Source organism: Chiroxiphia lanceolata, chromosome 8, assembly GCF_009829145.1.
Source record: "Chiroxiphia lanceolata isolate bChiLan1 chromosome 8, bChiLan1.pri, whole genome shotgun sequence".
Classification (NCBI taxonomy): Eukaryota; Metazoa; Chordata; class Aves; order Passeriformes; family Pipridae; genus Chiroxiphia; species Chiroxiphia lanceolata.
The window spans coordinates 14,683,877-14,701,757 of NC_045644.1; the positions used below are offsets into that span (position 1 = coordinate 14,683,877).

General features: G+C 57.9%; 2 protein-coding genes across 2 annotated transcripts; one reads left to right on the forward strand and one right to left on the reverse strand.

Moving 5' to 3' along the window:
• Window positions 1-2,150: 2,150 nt before the first annotated feature.
• On the reverse strand, window positions 2,151-15,115 carry RRP12 (ribosomal RNA processing 12 homolog). The gene is made up of 34 exons (XM_032695251.1): window positions 14,633-15,115; window positions 13,514-13,749; window positions 13,329-13,412; window positions 13,025-13,101; window positions 12,735-12,840; window positions 12,447-12,563; window positions 12,200-12,338; window positions 11,782-11,909; window positions 11,391-11,489; window positions 11,222-11,313; window positions 11,033-11,144; window positions 10,783-10,880; window positions 10,524-10,638; window positions 10,112-10,254; window positions 9,802-9,923; window positions 9,616-9,680; window positions 9,353-9,515; window positions 9,100-9,254; window positions 8,668-8,735; window positions 8,384-8,477; window positions 8,026-8,184; window positions 7,821-7,901; window positions 7,633-7,738; window positions 7,382-7,489; window positions 7,124-7,281; window positions 6,679-6,770; window positions 6,429-6,587; window positions 6,082-6,254; window positions 5,827-5,943; window positions 5,435-5,484; window positions 5,079-5,157; window positions 4,038-4,105; window positions 3,572-3,654; window positions 2,151-3,385 (listed from the first exon to the last, which is right to left on the reverse strand). Exons 1-34 carry the CDS (start codon window positions 14,835-14,837, stop codon window positions 3,283-3,285), a joined length of 3,954 nt encoding a protein of 1,317 aa, XP_032551142.1. The 5' UTR covers window positions 14,838-15,115; the 3' UTR covers window positions 2,151-3,282.
• Window positions 15,116-15,178: 63 nt separating this feature from the next.
• On the forward strand, window positions 15,179-17,812 carry PGAM1 (phosphoglycerate mutase 1). Its single transcript, XM_032695257.1, has 4 exons — window positions 15,179-15,402; window positions 15,787-16,061; window positions 16,552-16,732; window positions 16,829-17,812. The coding sequence occupies exons 1-4, from the start codon at window positions 15,261-15,263 to the stop codon at window positions 16,996-16,998; spliced, it is 768 nt and encodes a 255-aa protein (XP_032551148.1). The 5' UTR covers window positions 15,179-15,260; the 3' UTR covers window positions 16,999-17,812.
• Window positions 17,813-17,881: the final 69 nt, after the last annotated feature.

The window sequence follows — 17,881 nt, forward strand, 5'->3', positions numbered from 1 at the left end:
CCGCGCGCGGCGTGCTGGGAGTTGTAGGCCGGCGGTGTAAGGCCGTGAGCGCCCCGGCACGCCGAGCCTCTCACTGAGCACCAGAGCAGTAACAACCACCCCGTTATTGCAAGGAAACTTACAATGCCGCTGACGTACCCGAGCCTGCAGAGCCCACGCCAAGTGCTCCAAATAGCATGAGTTACACCATAACCCCCAACTCGCAACTTGCTCTTCATCGAGGAGAAATCAGAGAACACAGGTGCTAGAAGAGCAGTTTCCCCTCTTTTTTTTCCCTTGGTGGGTGGAAGCACCTGCCTTGCCCCCAGCCAGGGTCCCTGTGTCCCTGCCCACTTGGTGCACCCACAGCGTTCAGGCAGCAACCATGGGAAGACAGATAACTTATAAGCAAGTGAAACTGTAGATCAGAGTGCTGAGGGGACTAGGAACTAATCTGGTATTTTTTTCATTGACTAGATTTCAGCTGGCGTGGTCCCTTGGCATTTTAAACCTCCACACTTAATTATCTTGCTGCCAATCATTTCAGCTGAAACACCAAAGTTCCTCTTATACTGCTGTTCCCAGAAGGGTTTTCCCATCCCTGCACCTTGGTGTGTGACAGATCCCAGCTTTGAACTGGGGAACCCCAAAAAGGTGCTGCAGTGTGCTTGGAGGAGGTGGAGGTACATCTGGATGTTGCATGGGCACAGCCCGCTGGGGCACATCTGTCCCTCTGAGGGGCATACCACTGTGGACAGAATCCAAGGAGACAGCTTCTAGGGTAAGGATGCAGTGATGTTTTCATCTTCTTCCTCATTTTGAACCTTAAGACTCAGGGTGGGTATCAGTAACTACCTCAGCCAGTCCAAGGGCCACCCAGCCAGCACTAGGGGTAGCCTCTTCTCAAGGGTGCTCAGCACACCTGCAGCCTACAACGTGGAGAACTCCCGATTTGCAGCTGGTATCTGCAAGGTAAGAGCCCTTTGTGACAATGTCTTGCACAAGTGTAGCTCTACACTGGTACACTGTTGGTGCCCACCATAGCCTGTGGGAAGGAGTTGCATGATTAAATGGCATGGTGGGTGAAGAAATAGCTTCCAGCCACCTCCCGGCTTGAGCAGCAAAAGCCAAGCATCACTCTAGGTCCCCCTCTTGTGCTTTTCTGTGTCTAACTGTGAAATATTTGTGGCACATAGTTGCTGGAGGCAGGACCCACATCCCCCCTCACCCTGCCCCATAACCGAGAGCTGTGCTCAGGCTCCTGAGGTCCCCCAAGGCACAGCTCTGCTCCCTGCCAGGGATAGCTGCTAGTGGGGAGCAGGCTTGACTCGCAGCCAGCCTTCCCAGGCACGATGACATCTCGTCTCTGAGGGTTTCCATTGCATTACATGATTAATTAGCTGATTAACAAGATGTTGTAGAAGAATCTGTTCTCTGGACACCAGCTCAGGCGAACACCATCCTCTGTGCTAATGAAACTCTTCTGTTCCATGCAGGCATGCACTAATTTAAGCAACAACATGCAAATGAAGAACAATACAGTGAGTAATCTGGAGCTCTTAAATGAATTAGCTACAGTCTTGCCCAGGCAGTCTCCAAGGAGAGAAGAGAAAGCAGGAAGACAGATAGCTCTGGTGGGCCTGGAGCCACAGGTCACAGGTGTGGGGGGCTCAGAAGGTGACTGCTGCCTGTCTGCTCCTGTCCGCTCCTGTCCTGCAGAAGGAGGGAGGGCATCAGGCCTAGGCTACAGGCACCAGAGGAAGATGGATGTAGCTGCAGCTGACTGAACATGGTCATGAGTTGCTGCTGGAGACACCTGTCCCATAGGCCAGGATGTGAGCTCCCCTGTGGCAGGATTAGAGCAGCAGCACCTCAGCATGGTCCTGGGGCTCAGGGGTCCAAGTGAGAGCCCTGGGTGGGAAAGCATGAAGGGGACAATACTCCTGACAAGGCAGAACCAATATCAGTACAAGAGCACCTCCTCCATCTCCAGGCTTTTAAAAGGATCTTGAAAAAAACCAAAAAGACAGCACATAAGAAAGCCACAAAACTGGATTTGCAGCCTCCAGGAAGAAGCCTGCAGTAAGAGGCTGAACAAGCACAATCCCTTTAGCTTATTAGAGAACTGAGAAGCGTTGCAATTCCAGCATGTAAGCTGCCACAAGAGGAAATTACAAAGGGTTGAAGGCTTTTTAATATGGAAGAGGAAAGGAGTTCCTTGTAGTGCAAGCAATGGGACCTGTATCCACTACCCTCGGCTCCATTCTTTTCAGCACACTTTGGTCAAACAGTATCTTTTGGATGTGCAGATCTTTTGGATCAGTGCAGATGTAGCTGGGCCAAACAAGATGCTCAGTCCAATGTGAGGGGGCTGGGCAGCTAAAAAGGTCCACGATTATTTGTGCTGCTCAGATCTAGCTGGCAGGAGGTGGTCAGAGCAGAGGAAAGGGCTTCTCTACAGGTAAGAGAAATGGCAAGACACAGAGGTTTGCTGTAGCAGTTTTCCATCCAATTTGATGAAATTTGCAGTGAACTGTTCCTGCCCCATTATCAGGCATGGCTGATATGGGAAAAGCTGAGGCAGGAGAGAAAACACTGGCAGCCAAATGGCAGACACTTTCCCCATGGCACAGATTCCCTGGCCACGGTTTTAGGCAGAAGATCCTGCCAAGACGGAGTTCGTAAAAGAAAGCTGGATGTAAGCAAAGGACTTCACCCTCTCTGGCTTCGTTCTTTGGCCAACTCCATGTGTCAGCCACAAACGGGCACGTGTGCCAGAAGGGCACAGGGCACAGGCACTGCCTCGCTGCTCTGTGCCACAGGACTGCTTCTGGCAACTCCCAGGCAAGCCCAGTGTGGGAGAGAGGGCCCTGGCTCCAGGTCCTAGGCTGATGCTGGTGTGAGCCCCGTGGGATTCAGTGCTGCAGCAGCAGCAGGACCCACTGCACCAAGACAGCAGGCAGAGCATGTGCGTGCACAGCTCTGAAGAGAAGGACAGGAGGAATCTGGGCTGGGTAGGAACAGTGGGTATTTATCAATATAGAGAATTCTTTACACATTACTTGCTCTCACACACCCCCCCACATCTGCACCAGGCAAACCAGCACTTCCTCCAGGCACAGGAAAGCATGGCTTGGGTCATCAGTCCATAATATGCTGGAGTGGCCTCCCAGGGAGTCTTAAACAAACGCAGGTCACCTTCTGCAGAGGAGTCCTGGCTGCTCCGCTCATGAATCCCGCATCCTCCAGAGGCCACAGTGTTGTCTGTCCTTGGGTAGGGGCAGATCAGGCACCTGAGGCTCCTCAGGAGCGCTGGGACTTCACACGGTTCCTGCGGCCGGCTTTGGCCCCACGCTGAGCTCCCTTCATAAGGCCCTTGAACTGGCCCTGCATTTTTGCCCGCTTCCTGGAGGGAGCAAGGAGCAGGAGACTGGGTTGGTGCAGGCACTGGGCACACCTAATGCACAGGGATGCTCCAGGCTCTGCAAGGAGTGGCACAGAGAATGACAGGGAGCTCCCAAACCTACCAAAAAAACATAGCAACAAAAAGCAAACCCGTTCCCATCCCTGTGCCCTTCCTGATTAGCCTCACCTTCTGTTGAGTTTAGCTCTGTTCAGGGGGATGTAGGCATAGGGGTCGAGCTGGCCCTTCTTCTTCACGTCACCTTTACCTTTCTGTGGGAGACTGACATGTGAGAAGATGCAGCACCAGGGGAGATGCAAACGTCCTGTTCTGGTGCAACCCTGCCACCTGGCCATCCCAAAGACTATGATGCAGTGGGGTGCCAGCTGAGCTATCATCACTCATATGATGCTACAGACACCTGCTTTGAGCACTGAGCAGGAACTGTCCACAGCAAGGGCAGTAGAGGAACTCCAAGATGGCCTGGCAATGTTCAGAGATACTGAGTGTCTCTTGCAGCTCCTCTTGCAGCAGAGATCCCCTTCCAGCCTTGGTGCTACAGAACCAGACTCCCAACAAACAAACAGTGCTTCCTGCCCCAGCAAAGCCCCAGGTATCCCCCCACCCAAACCCTGCAACCCCCTGGGTCCCTCACCTTGGATCTGTACTCCGCACCGAAGGCTGGCTCCTTGTTCAGTGGACGGTGGATCCCAGAGCCTCCAGCTAGAAAACAGAGAATGTGTTGGAAGGGGGTCTCAGGGCTACCCCTGCTCAGTTCCAGGCTGCAGAAGGTGTTCCTGTTTTTGCCTCCAGCTCTTGGGTGTGAGGTCACCAGAGAGGGGTGGCCATTTCTCACAAGCAAAGATCTCTGGAGAGATGGGCAGAGAACTGTCTGAGATTAACAAAGGCAAATGCAAGGTCCTGCACTTGGGGAGGAGTAACCCCAGGCACCAGTTCAGGCTCTGTAGAGAAGGACCTGGGGGTCTTGGTGGACAACAAGCTGTCCATAAGCCAGCAGCGTGTCTTTGTGGCCTAATATCCTGGGGTGTATTAGGTCGAGGGAGGTGATCCTGTCCCTCTACTCTGGCCTAGTGAGGCCTCATCTGGAGTGCTGTGTTGAGTTCTGGGCTCCTCAGTACAAGAGAGATGTGCAGCTCATGGAGAGGGTGCAGCAGATGATTAAGGGACTGGAGCATCTCTCTTGTGAGGAAAGGCTGAGAGAGCTGGGCCTGTTCAGCCTGGAGAAGAAATGTCTGAGACGGGACCTCATCATTGTTTCTAAGTATCTGAATGGAGGGTGTCAAGAGGATGGTGCCAGACTTTTCTCGGTGGTGCCAAGCAATAGGACAAGAGACAATAGGCAGAAACTGATGCACAGAAGTTCCACTTGAATATGAGGATGAACTTCTTCACTGTGTGGGTGACCGAGCACTGGAACAGATTGCCCAGAGAGGTTGTGGAGTCTCCCTCACTGGAGATATTCCAGAACCATGTGGATGCAATCCTGTGCAATGTGCTCGAGGATGACCCTGTTTGAGCAGGGAGGTTGGACAGGATGACACACTGTGTCATCCTGTGGTCCCTTCCAACCCAACCCATTCTGTGATCTCTGCTCTAGTTGTCCTACAGCAACACAGCAAAATGAGTACGTGATTCTGGCCCTCTGGGCTAGACTGGGCACAGGCAGAGAACTTACCTCTGTACTGAGAGTAGGTTCCAGCCTCGGCTTCCTCATCATCTGGCTCCTCTCTGAACCGACGCTTCTGGTTTTTCTTCTGCAGAAGCAAGCAGCAGGGACCCTGCAGCTGGCTTGTCCTTACAGTTCTGCCTTCCCACATACCCCCAACCTCCTGCTTCCTCCCATGGGCACCCAGCAACCTTCCAGACAGCACATCCCTATCCCAGACAACCTCCTGCACCCCTCCAAGCAGCTGATGCTTGCCTGGTGTCACCACTAGCCTCGGGCACAGCTGCAGCTGCCATGGCACAGGCAGTGGTTTGGCACAGCCGAGTTCCCCAGCATCTCCTCAGGACGACAAGCCCTGTACTCACACTGCGGAGACCCACATCTTGCAGCACATCTGCCATCTCCTCGTCTGCTCCTATGGTACAGGACAAGAGGGTCAGTGCAGGATACGGGCACTGACCTGGTATCTGGGAGAGCCCCAGTACCATGCCAGCCCCTGGAGGAGGTTGCAGTAGCAGGGTCCCCTACTAAATCAGTACTGGTGGCCGTGACCCCTTCAACCCGCTCCTGATGATGGAGGGGGCTGTCTCTCCTGGGCAGTGGCCCAGAGGAGAGCCACTGGGTGTGACACAAGGCTGTACACATTTCTGCCACCTTCACCTATATGCCCTCAAAATCTCATATGCAAATGGCAGGAAGAAAACCATTCAGAAATCCAGAACAAGTCTAGTGTAGCCCCTAACAGCCCAGGCAGTACCTTTGGCTTCATCATTGTCCATCTCCTCCTCCTCTTCATGGATGATCAGGCGTCCATCCTCAGACATCTGGAAGTCGTGGCTCACTCCTCTGGACCGCTTGGGGCCTGGCTTGGTGGCTGCTCACAGAGGGAGGGGTCAGGGCCTGGGGAAGGACCCACTCCTGGGGGCAGCTGTACCCCCAGGACCCCTGTGCATCACATCAGCCCCTGCCCCATCTATCCCATGCCAGCTCTGTTAGAAGCTTCACTCCTTACCCAGCACCCGCTGGGACATGTTGGGGTCCAGGAAGTTGAGGGGCTCATCCTCTTCCCCTTCCTTCAGCCAGGCCTGGCCCTTGTGCCGTGCTTGCTTCCTCCGCTCCTTACTTCGATGCCGTTCCTCCTCTTCCTCCTCCTCATCCTCCGAGTCAGCCAGGATCTCCTCCATGCTGTCAAAACACAGAGAGGATGATGGAAACAAAACAAGCCCAGGGGTGCAGCCTGCCCCGCAACACACAGCAGCCTCAGAGATGTCTCCAGCATCTCTAGAGGCACCAGCTGAGCAGACCCAGCACCAAGCCCTCTGTGAGGGCTGCTCCTTCTTCACCCCAGCCCATCTTCACCTGTCTCCTCTGGGCTGTGCTGGTGGTGCCGCCTCCTCATCTGTATCTGCAGCCGCCTGCTTCAGGGCGCGCTGCTTGCGGTTCCGGGCTTCTGCCTTGCGGATGTTCACCAGCACCTTATGGTACTCAGGTGGCAGCAGCCCCTTTACCAGCTCGAAGCTGAGGGGCGCACAGAGAGCAGTGAGCACCCACCTTCTCCTGCACCGCTTCCCAGAGAGCTTCCTCACCACCCCAGGAGACCCTGGCTTACCCGAACTTGCGGATGAACTTGATGAAGAGGTTTCGCAGCTTCATACGAAAGTGGCGTCTCATGTCATCTGAAAGGTTCCCCACGGCCTCCAGCTGCCAGGACAGAGACCCTCAAGACCCAAGCACCCTTGCCTTGGGCACTCAGCCTCCCACCCTTCACCTGCATGGCCACCTTGCTCACCCTGCTGCCATTGCCCCATGCCCACTCCAGGCAGGGTCGTGGGGAGGTCTCCCTGCTTGGCAGGGCTGGTTCACAAAGTTCTCTGACATGTTCATGCCAGCAGCTGGGAGAGAGACCTCCCCACTGCCATCTCAGCCACTGAGATCACGGTTGTTCCCTTGGCTCCCAAGCAGAAGCAGGGTGCAGCTGGAGATGCCCCCAGCTGCCCAAGGCAGCCCCAGCTCTGCCCTGCCACCCTCCTCAAGGCACCCGTGTGGGATCTCACCATTGCCTGCACATGCTTGGCCAGCAGCTTGGTGTCCACCAGCAGTAGTGTGACCTTGAGGAAGCCCAGGGCCGCCTTCACCACATCCCGTGTGCGGGAGGCCAGCAGCAAGCAGATGTTCTGCAGGAGCTGCTCCACCACACTGAACTCCAGGTGATCTGCAACCATGGTGGGAATCAGCCACAGCTGGCCTCCTTCCAGCACCTGCCTTTGCTCTAACTCGAGTGCTCTACCTCGTCCCCCCAGCCCCTTGCTCACCTTTGAACTCAAAGAACAGGCGGGTCAATGCCAGCACGGTGCAGCTGATCATGGTGACTGAGCCAGTGAGCCCCACATAGATCAGGAGCAGGAACCGCTGCATGGCCTCTGCAAGAGGGGAATGACTCAAGCTTTGATTCATTCCGTGACCAGCAGCATCCCTGGACCATTTCAGTGGGATGCTGGGTATGGGTCTGATACCCCTGGGGCCAGAGCAGCCATGGGGCTGAGCAAGTGGAACAGGAGCTCACCTTCAGGGTTGGGCCCAAAGCGGATGAAGGCATGCCCCATCTCCACAAGCAGCATGAAGGCATTCTTGCGGGCCCCCACCGAGACCTCCTTGGTGCATAGGATGACCTGCAGGCACACAGGCATGTCACACCACTACTGCTACCACCACAGCCAGAAACACTGGGGTGCTTCCAAGGACCATGCTCACCTCTGGGACCAGGGCAGTGACAAAAGGCTCGTGCTCTGCAGAAAGCTGCTTCACGATGTGGAACAGGCACTTCAGCCGGGGCTGGGGAAAGAAACAGCCCAGCACCGTTACACCCAGGGACACACATATGGCTACCCCTACCATCCACTCCATCCCCTCCCTCCCAGCAGAGGCTGATCTCCACCACTGCAGCCCTTGCTCTCACTCTCTTGGCTGGGGATGCTGCGCTCTTGAGCGAGTCCAGCAGTGCTGTCTGCAGATCCTGCAGATGGGAGCGGACAAAGGCCTGGCAGGGAGCATGGGGAGCGGCGCACACCTCCTCCAGCACACGGTATGCCTTCTTCTGCACGCTGCGCTCTTTGCTCTGCAGGGACAGCCAACACGCTCCCACTGTAAAGGCTGCCTCTCACCACAGTGTCTGAAGGGACCCCTGCAGTACCGCACACCACCCAGCAGAGACTACGGAAGCTGTTCAGCCCCACAAAAAGTGAGTCCAAGCTGGCAGCAAGCAGAAGGTTCCCCACCACACCCCCTGGACCTGTCAGGGCTGGGGGCCAACTGACCTGGAGAGAGGGCTGGATGGTGCAGTACAGGGAGTCCAGGGACTGCTCATCAGCGTAGGGTGCCATTGCCACTACCAGATCCAGGATGGAGAGTCTGCAGCAGACGAGGACACGCAGGTGATTAACTCCGGCATCACTAACACTGCCCGACCAATCTGGGACTCTGGCTCTGAGTCTCATCAAATGCACAAGAGTGGCAAAGCCCACAAAGGACAGTGCCCTAGCTCTGCTCACCAGGAGCATGCCAGGAGTTTTACCCTTTAGCATCAGCCCCTGGGCATTACCTGGCAAACTCAGAGCTCTCAGGACTGGTCAGCTTCGCACTGGCTTTCTCCAGAAACCCACACACCATCTGCAGGGCAAGCACACAGAGCAGGATCAGAACTGACCAAAGAAAGTACTTTTACAAGAGTTTGCAACCTACCAGACAGACACCTTGCCACAGGATTTTGTGGAGACAAGAAGCATCAGCGGGTCCAAAAAGAGATGAATAAATTGCATCAGTTTGTACATGATGCACCAGATGTGACTGCAAAATTGGGAAAACCCAGACCTCCGGTTGGAAAGGGCTCCCTTCCCACAATGGCAGGAAGGACTGCTCTCTGCTCAGTGTTTTTCTTTCTGTCCTTTCCAATAAGCCCTACCAGACTGGATCTGGCTTGGAGATGCTGGCTCGAGCCAGCACAGTTTGTTCTACTGTCCAAGGGCCCCCTCACCTGGGGGTCGGTGATGGTCAGGTAAGCACGGACAGTGTCCAGCACAGAGCGGCGCTGAGCGCTGCTGCCCCCATCCTCCTCAGGCTGGCTGTACACGTTGAACAGGATGGGCAGGAAATTTTTGGCAAAGCGACCCACTTCTGCCCGCTCCGCATCTAGGGAGAGGATGATAGGGAGGTATGGATCAGCATGTCCCTTCTCTGCATCACTGCAGGGCACAGGGACCCACCAGGAGGGTTCATCTCCCCCCAACCTGTCTCGCAGCCTTTGTGGATGAGGGTGCGCAAGGCCTGGCACACAGTGGGGCGGAGGTCTGGGCGCTCGCTGATGGCCATGCCCAGGGTGCGGGCCAGCCCCTTGAAGGCCCCCAGCACATCTGTGGGGTGGGTGCAGAAGCCAGGCAGCAGAGTCCAGACCTGGAAGGCAAAGGCAGGAGACCAGCAGTCTTCACCAAGTCACAGCTACCCAGCCTGGCATGGGTACATCATAGCAGTGCTCCCAGGCACTCCTTGTTACCTGCCACTGCAACGTGTCGTAGAGCTTGGCCTCCACACTCTTCCCAGCCTGTGTAAACTCCTGGGCTACAGAAAAGAAGGAGAGATGAGCGGAACGGCAGATGTTGCAAAGCCCTACTACACTCCAGGGAAGGGAAGGGAGGTCCCACAGAACACCCTGGCCTGCTGGGTGTGCCACTCTGCTCACCTCTGTTTTTCAGGGCGGCTGCCAAGGGCAAGAAGTAGCTGGTGAAGAAGCCGAGCCGCGTTCCCTGCACATAGTCCCGCAGCACCGGTAGGAGCCAGCTGCGGGGGAAATCCAGTGTCTCCCTGGGGAGGGAAGGCATGGGTGAGGCACAGGGCACTGATGGCATCAGCCCCTGGACACTGGGCACTTCCACCCAGCCCCAAAGCTGGGCACAGGTAGGCTTGGCAGCCAAACACCTCCAGCACTGCATGAGGACTGAACAGGAATGTAATGAACAGCTGCAAAATTGCTACCCTGTGACTGTACTCACTCCTTGCCGTCAATCTCCAGGGGCACGGCTTCCAGCAGCACCTCAGGGCCCATGGTGCTCACCGCAGCCCCCACTGCCTGGTCCACTTCAGTGGTGTAGGGAAAGTGTGGGGAGAGACGCAGGTCACACAGCGACCGGAGACACTGCCGGGACAGGGCAGGACAGTCTCAGAGGAGCCATGGGGGCAGGTCTGGCATGTGTCACTCACTATGTCTTCCCAGGGATGCCAACTGCCCTGCACGTCCCTGTGCTGAGTCCCAGAACTGTGTATGCTCTGCCCACATACAGGCAAGACAGCAGGCACTAGCACAGCCCTGCTCCACAGCTGGAGGGGGCAACACAGCCTGGACAGCAGTGCAGCCACCCCACCCTGCCTCTGTGAATGAGTTTGTGCTCTCCCAGGCTGGCTCACCTTTCTCATGATGGGATGGCACTGCTTCCCACACGTCTCGAAGAAGACCTCCAGCACCCGCAGTACCTCGTCCCACGCTGCATGGAAACGGTATGTCAGCCCTTCCTCCACTGATCTGGGGAGAAGAGAGCAGACGGTCATGCTGGTAGCGACCAGGGTGCCCACCAGGCCTGCCAGACCCCATTGGGGACCAGGCAGATACTGGTCAGAGCTCAGCCAATCTCATGGGGACAGCCCCTCCCACACCACCGCTCCTCACTTGAACATCTTGCACAAGTAGGCAGCAGGGGCTGGGGCAGATGCAGAGACAGTGCCCAGGTCCTCCATGTGGGGAGCAATACACTCACTCAGGAGGGTCTGCAAGGACAAACAGGGAGAATGGGACAGCCGTGGACCATGGAGCCCTCAGCCCAGCAGACATAGAGGGGCACGCCACTCCCAAACCCCTCAGCAGAGCCCCCCACAAGATACAGGGCAGCCAAATGAGCAGAGGTGCCTGCGTGTGGTACCTCCAGGGTCTGCGCCGCTGCCGACACCACCTGGGAGTGTGAGGAGAGGAAGCAGTTCATGGCAGCAGAGAAGAGCCGGGGCAGGTGAGCCCAGCACAGGTCCTTCTGCAGCCTAGAGAGGAGAGACAGGGCAGGTGAGAGACCAAGCAGCTGCCTCTCCCCCTGCCCAGCCATGGTCCCTGCCCGCACCTGCCCAGGTTGATGTGTGCCCGCTCCATGGTGGACAGCCAGGTCAGCAGCGGCTGCAGGTCACTCGTGCTGGGCACGTAGTCATAGAGAGCCTGGGGAAGCAGAAGATGGGGTGGGTGGCATGGCACTGCCAGTTCTGTCCCCCCTCACACTGGCACTCCACACTCACTGTGATGATCTGGGCGTTGAGCTCGGCCGGCAGGCAGGCCACGCTGGCCTGGGCGCTGAAGAGGCTGTGGAAGGCTTGCATGGCACACGCTGTCACCAGCTGCAAAGGACACGATGTCAGGAGAGGGCCTCTGCTTTGCACCCACTGTCCCCCCACTCCAAAGCAGGCTCTGCCCTGGGAAACCCAGCACTGCTGCAACTATGACCCATGTACACAGCCTCTCTCTTCCACAGCAATCAGGCCAGCAAAGACCAGCTGCCCTGGGCTCCTCCGTGTTTGCATTGTGCATTTCCACAATCCCAGTGGGCAGCCAAGGGAGTTTGATCCCTTCCAGAGTGCAGCCAATGAGGAAACGGTCTGCCCTTGCTATCCCTGCAGCAGCAATACTCACCACATGGCTGAGGGTCATGACACGGAGCAAGGTCTCACAGCAGGTCTTCACCATGGCCGCAGGGAAGCAGGGCAGTATGTCTCGCAACAGGGCAAGGACATGCAGGGTAGTGGTGGCCTCCTTGGCACCTGCGGGAGCAGAGCAACCTCTGAGCCTGTGGCACCCCATGGCAAAGCCCCTGTGACAGCACTGGGGCTGACTCACAGAGCCAGGGTGAAAACTCCCCTGACTCCTGAGAGGAGCAGAGGTGAATAGCTGAGGAACCTTCAAAACACTTTAGGTACCCCAGAGGTGTCTCAGACACTCCCCAGCAATCCAGGATGCTGCACCCTCCCCTCTTCCCTTCAAGTCCTTATTCTACCACAGTGGCAGAGTCCCCCAAACTCAGCTGCAAACCCCAAGCTCCAGTGCCCCACACCTCCAGCTTTTTCAATCTCCTGCACACAGAACTTGGCAGTGGAGGGTGCCGCGGGGTGATTCTCAGGGGCTGCATCGCCAAACATGAACTCGCTGCCCCTCAGGACAGAGCACACGCCATACTGTGCTGCTTTCCGCACCTGGGGGAAGAAGAACCCAGGTGAGTAGGGGATATAGAGGGCAGAGCCAGCCCCAGAAACGTGATCCAAAAGCAGTGCCATCTTCTGCCAGGGGCACTGGGCACTCACCTTGGGCTTAGTATGGACACAGAAACTCAGCAAGCCATGATAGACCTGGAGGGTGACAGGGTAGCTCCAGGCTGCCAGGTCCTGCTTCCGCAGCAGTGTGGCCAGGCAAGAGAGAACCTATGACAAGACAGCAACAGGAGTGTTAGCATCACTCCACAGAGAAACCCCTGCTCACTGCAAGGCCCTCAGGCCGAGCATCCGGCACCACCCTACAGCAGCAGCCTTGACCCCAGCTCTCAGCAGACTCTGGGCAGAGCTGACACAGCTGGCTGCCCCTTGGCTACTCACCCAACGTAGGGCAGAGGTAGAGCTGCTGCAGGCCTGTGAGGACACAATACTCATGAAGGCTTTCGAGGCATCTGAGAACTTTTTAATAAGTACAGGGCTTGGGACCCTGCCAGGAGAAGGAGGCATGTCAGTGGGGTGAGGAGCAGACAGCTGGTGGCAGTTACATAGAGAACTGCATCACCAGCTTGCCCTGGTTGGGTCCTTTCCCCAGCCTGGGGAGGGAGGACAGCACCAGTCCCTCTTTCAAGATGGAGTCTGTAGCTCTCCCCGCTCCTCTGTCAGCCACTCACCGCTTTAGGACAAGATTAAGCAGGTAGGCAACAGCAGACAGTGACTCAGGGGACTCCACTGCCTCCAGTGTGGTCATCTGGGAACAGAGGATGGGTAAGCAAGGGGGATTGATGATTCACATCAGGCCAACCCTTGGGGAGGGGGCAGAGAAACCAGGAGCAGCCGAACAGCATCTCTGCTGAAGAAAGACACTTGGGGCCTTGGCTACCAGCATAGAACCTTCCTCCACCAACCTTCCTGAGAGCCCACCCTTGCTGCCAACAGCAGCTCCCCCCATGCCCCCTCCCCATGGCCATCACTCACCAGTGTGGCAAAGTACTCGGTCTCGCTCTCCTTGCCCCCGCGGGAGCGGATCACCTCTGTCACAGCCGCCAGCACGGCGCAGATCTGTGAGAAGCAACCACAGCAGGTCAGTGCTCCTCGGCTTCACACCCAGGGGGGCCACCCTTACCAGATACCCCCTTCCCCAGGCCGGCCCCTGCCCCTACCTCTTTGTGAGCGGCAGAGTTGGACTCCCAGAAGCGCTGCACCTTGCTGAAAGTGACGTTGGTACAGTCGCTCAGCCCACTCAGGAAGGTGCCAGAGGATTTCTCCGTGGCCACCTCCGCAGTGTCATCCTCCTCCATGTGGAGCTGAGCGCTGTCGCTTGCCCGCCCCAGGCGCAGGGACCCCGACTGGAGCTCATTGTGCAGCTTTACCGCATCCACCGTCAAGTTGCTTTTCTCTGTGAGGGTGAGACATGTCAGACCTGCAAAGTCATGTTGCTCTACATCCATCCTGAAACCCCCCATGCTCCCCTCCTCTCTCCTCCCGGGCAGACTGGCTTGGCCAGAGCTAATCTCCAGCATGTGAGACACTGATGCTCCTTCACCCCAATGGGAGAAAGCACAGTAATAATTAGAAAGAGCTCCTCGTTCCTGTGAAAACAAACCAGAGCACAGTCCAACCGCCTCCTGTGATGGAGGAGAGCATCATGTCTACACAAACATGTCCTGGTGTGCCAAGGCTTTAATGCTGAGGTGCTTCTTGCACTCTGCCCTACACATCTTTCACGTGGAGCCATGGCAACCAAACAAGCCGGACACACACTGCATGTTCCTCTGAGTAACAGACTGCAGCCAGCTACAAGAGAATAGTACGTGTTGCAAGACTTGTTTCTTCATGTGCAGGAGAAAGATCTTGGCCAGCGGCATCCAGGGCTCTCGCAGTGCCTGGCACATTTTGGCTTGCTTTCCTCATCATGAATAGAAGTCACGTCACTCACTGCACTAGACGCCACACCAACACTTACAGGTGTGGCTAGGAGCTTTGGGGAGCCCTTAGAGTGACAGGCGCTACAGCATACGGTGCCCCGTTCCGCTCCTCAGGCCCGGCGCCACGGTGACGGTAACGAGAACACACTCGTGTCCTCCTCCCCGGTTTGCTGCCTCCGCCTCCCCCGGGACTGTCAGCGCCTCTGGGCCCTCCGCTCCCCGCCTCGGCTCTCGGAGGACCCCATGCTCACCCCGCAGCCCCCCCGCGCCTCTGCAGGCCGCCGGGGAGAGCCGGGCACAGGTGGGGAGCTCCCCGCCCCGGGGCCCTGTCGCCCCACCCGCCCCTGTGCTCACCCGCGGGCCGGCTGCAGAAGCGGCTCCGGGCGGCCAAGCGGTGCTGGCGGGTCTCGGGGTTGCAGTCGCTGCTGTGGCCCTTCCGCCACCGCTTGAGCTTGGCCGCGGCCCCCGAGCGGAGCCGCCCGCTCCGCGCCATGCCGGACCCGGTTCCACGTGCGCCCGCTCCCTTCCCGCCCCTTCCGCTTCCGGCGCCTGTCACCATCTTGAGTGAGGGCAGCCCTAAGGGCAAGCCACCTCCCAGCGGGCGCGGGCGGGGGGCGGTGACGGGGCTGGGATGGGAGACCTGCCGGGCGCGGGGGCAGCCGCCGGCAGGAGCCTGTCAGACACCCCCGTGCCGGGGCCGCGCTCCTGTGGAACCGTCCAGAGCGCGCCCGTAGCCGCGGACGAGCGGTCGCGACGCGTTACGCATTACCGAGCGTGTATTACGTCACGGTGACGTCACGCCCTGAAGGTCGCACCGCCCTTCGCGGCCGCGCCATGTGCTACGTGCGCCTCCGACCGGCACCCGCTCTGCGCATGCGCTCCCCCCCGCGGCACTGCGCGGGGCGGGGCGGGGCAGCGCGGGGGCGTCATTCGCGCGTGGCAGCGGCGCGAGGAGCAACGTGCGCCGGTCCCTCAGCCCGCCATGGCCGCCGCGTACCGGCTCGTCCTCGTCCGCCACGGCGAGAGCGCCTGGAACCTCGAGAACCGCTTCAGCGGCTGGTACGACGCCGACCTCAGCCCCGCCGGGCAGCAAGAGGCGCGGCGCGGCGGTGAAGCCCTGCGAGGTACCGGTGACCGGTGAAAGGAGGGGGGGAAGGAGGGAGGGGGAGTCAGCCAAGGCGAGAGTCGCGGAGGTGAGGGAGGGATGGGTTGCGGACTGGTGCGACCGCCTCGAACGTAATGGGGCGGGTCTGAGGCTCTCCGATGCCCGGGAATGGCCTCCAGTGTGAGGTCGGCGTTTCGGTACCACAGGGAGAGCCGCCGGTACCGCAGTGTGTTAGTTCTCCGGTGCTGGTCGCGTCCTGACCGCCGCCGGTTCCTGTAAGGGCGAGGGCGCGTCCGGTACCGGCGCGGCGAGGCCGCCGCCCTTGGCCTTTGACCGGTTGCGTAAGGCCCGGCACTCACCTCCCCGGTCTTCCCCCCCCACCGCCTTCCCCTCTCTTTTCTAGATGCCGGCTACGAGTTCGACATCTGCTTCACCTCGGTGCAGAAACGGGCCATCCGTACCCTCTGGACCGTCCTGGATGCCATTGATCAGATGTGGTTGCCCGTTATCCGGACCTGGCGTCTGAACGAGAGGCACTACGGGGCTCTCACGGGTTTGAACAAGGCTGAGACAGCGGCGAAGCATGGCGAGGCGCAGGTGAAGATCTGGAGGCGCTCCTACGACATCCCTCCACCTCCCATGCAGTCTGACCACCCTTTCTACAGCACCATTGCAAAGGTAAGACTTATTGCTCTTTATGCCTTTCAGGGAGGCTCCTAAAAGTCACCTGCATTATGGTGGCCTGGTTTCCTCTATGGGGTCTCCTCTGTTTCTGCTGCAGTAGTGGGACTGTTGTGTGTGGTGGTGGTTGGATTTGGGATGAGTTTGTCCTGCTCCCTCCTTGGGGAGTTGAACACCTGGGCATTGCATGAACAGATCCAAAGCAGAGAAGATAATATCTCTGTTAATCATTAGTGCCATGACCTCTTCACAGATGTTTGATCTGCTCTTTTCATCCAGAGCAAGCAAGGTGTGACTTTCCCCATGAAGGGGTTCATGGCCCTGACTGTGGTTCGTTGTAACCCCAGACATCAAAGGTTTTCTTATTGCCAAGCCTGGCTTCACTTACATGTAGCAGATCCTCAGGTGGAAAATTTGGGGGAGGGACAAAAGCCTTGCCACCATCTTCCTGCACTGGGCTGCAGTGTGAGTATGGCTGTTCTCCCAGGACCGTCGCTACGCCGACCTGACAGAGGACCAGCTGCCGACATGCGAGAGCTTGAAGGACACCATTGCCCGGGCTCTGCCGTTCTGGAATGAGGAAATTGTCCCACAGATCAAAGAGGGCAAGCGAGTCCTTATTGCTGCCCATGGCAATAGCCTGCGTGGGATTGTCAAGCACCTGGAAGGTAGGTCAGCCCTGTAGAGGCATCATGGGGATCCCCCTGCTTCCCCAGCTGGCACTGCGGGCAGGGCCAGGAGTGACGGCACTGCTGTATTCACAGGCATGTCGGAGGAGGCCATCATGGAGCTGAACCTGCCCACTGGCATCCCCATCGTCTACGAGCTGGACAAGAACCTGAAACCTGTCAAGCCCATGCAGTTCCTGGGGGATGAGGAGACTGTGCGCAAGGCCATGGAGGCTGTTGCTGCTCAGGGCAAGGTTAAGAAGTGAGGGCAGGCAGCAGGCCAGCATGTAGTAGAGCCCCCTGGCATCCCCAACCCCTCTGTTCACACCCCCACAGTTGTAGGAACTTGGAGCTGCAGAGGATTAGACCCATTCCCTCAGACCCGGCTCCCTTCTGCAGACAGCCTGGGGGCCAGGGGTGAGGGCTGTGTGAGTGGAGGTCTAGTGTTAAAGGGAGCCCTGGCTCTGCCAGGCAGCACCCATACACCTCTCCATGCTGAAGTCCCAGCCCTCAGACCCCGTCTGCAGGGGGACAGGCTGAGTGATCCCTCGCTGTGCCAGGCTCTTCCTTTGCTTTGCTTCCCTGGCAGCTCATGTCACCCAGTTATGGTAGTTTTGTCACTTGATTTAGTCCTCCTGGGAGCAGTGAGGTGAGTGCAGTGCAGGCAGTGACCAAGGTGGGTACCTTGTCCCCTTGTGGGTGCATGGCACAGGGACTGGGGTGCCTCTGGAAGGGTTGTGTTCTGGTGCCTGTGGTACAGCACCCCAGGGCAGTACTTGTGACTCTGGGCCCAGCTCTGCCAGCCCCTGCTTTAACTTATTGCCTTCAGACAAGGGTGAGGGAGGGAGCCTGTTGCCTGGAGGTCTGTGTCTGCCACTTACTTCCCCCAGCTGATATCCATCGTAGTCCTGCTGGTGAAGCAGGTGCTGTTGTGTCCCATCCTACACATGTGTACATGGCCTGTCACTGTGGCCTCCCCTTCTGCCAGCGCTGTGAGCCTGGGCTTGCACGGGGTCAGTGTTACTGTCCAACCATAGCAGCTGTCTTGTTCCAGTTCAATAAAGGAGTAATGCGCAATAATGAGGTGTCCATGCATCCCTGGGCCATGTGAGGCTGCGTGTTCCTGGTGCATGTGTGAGGCACCAGTCG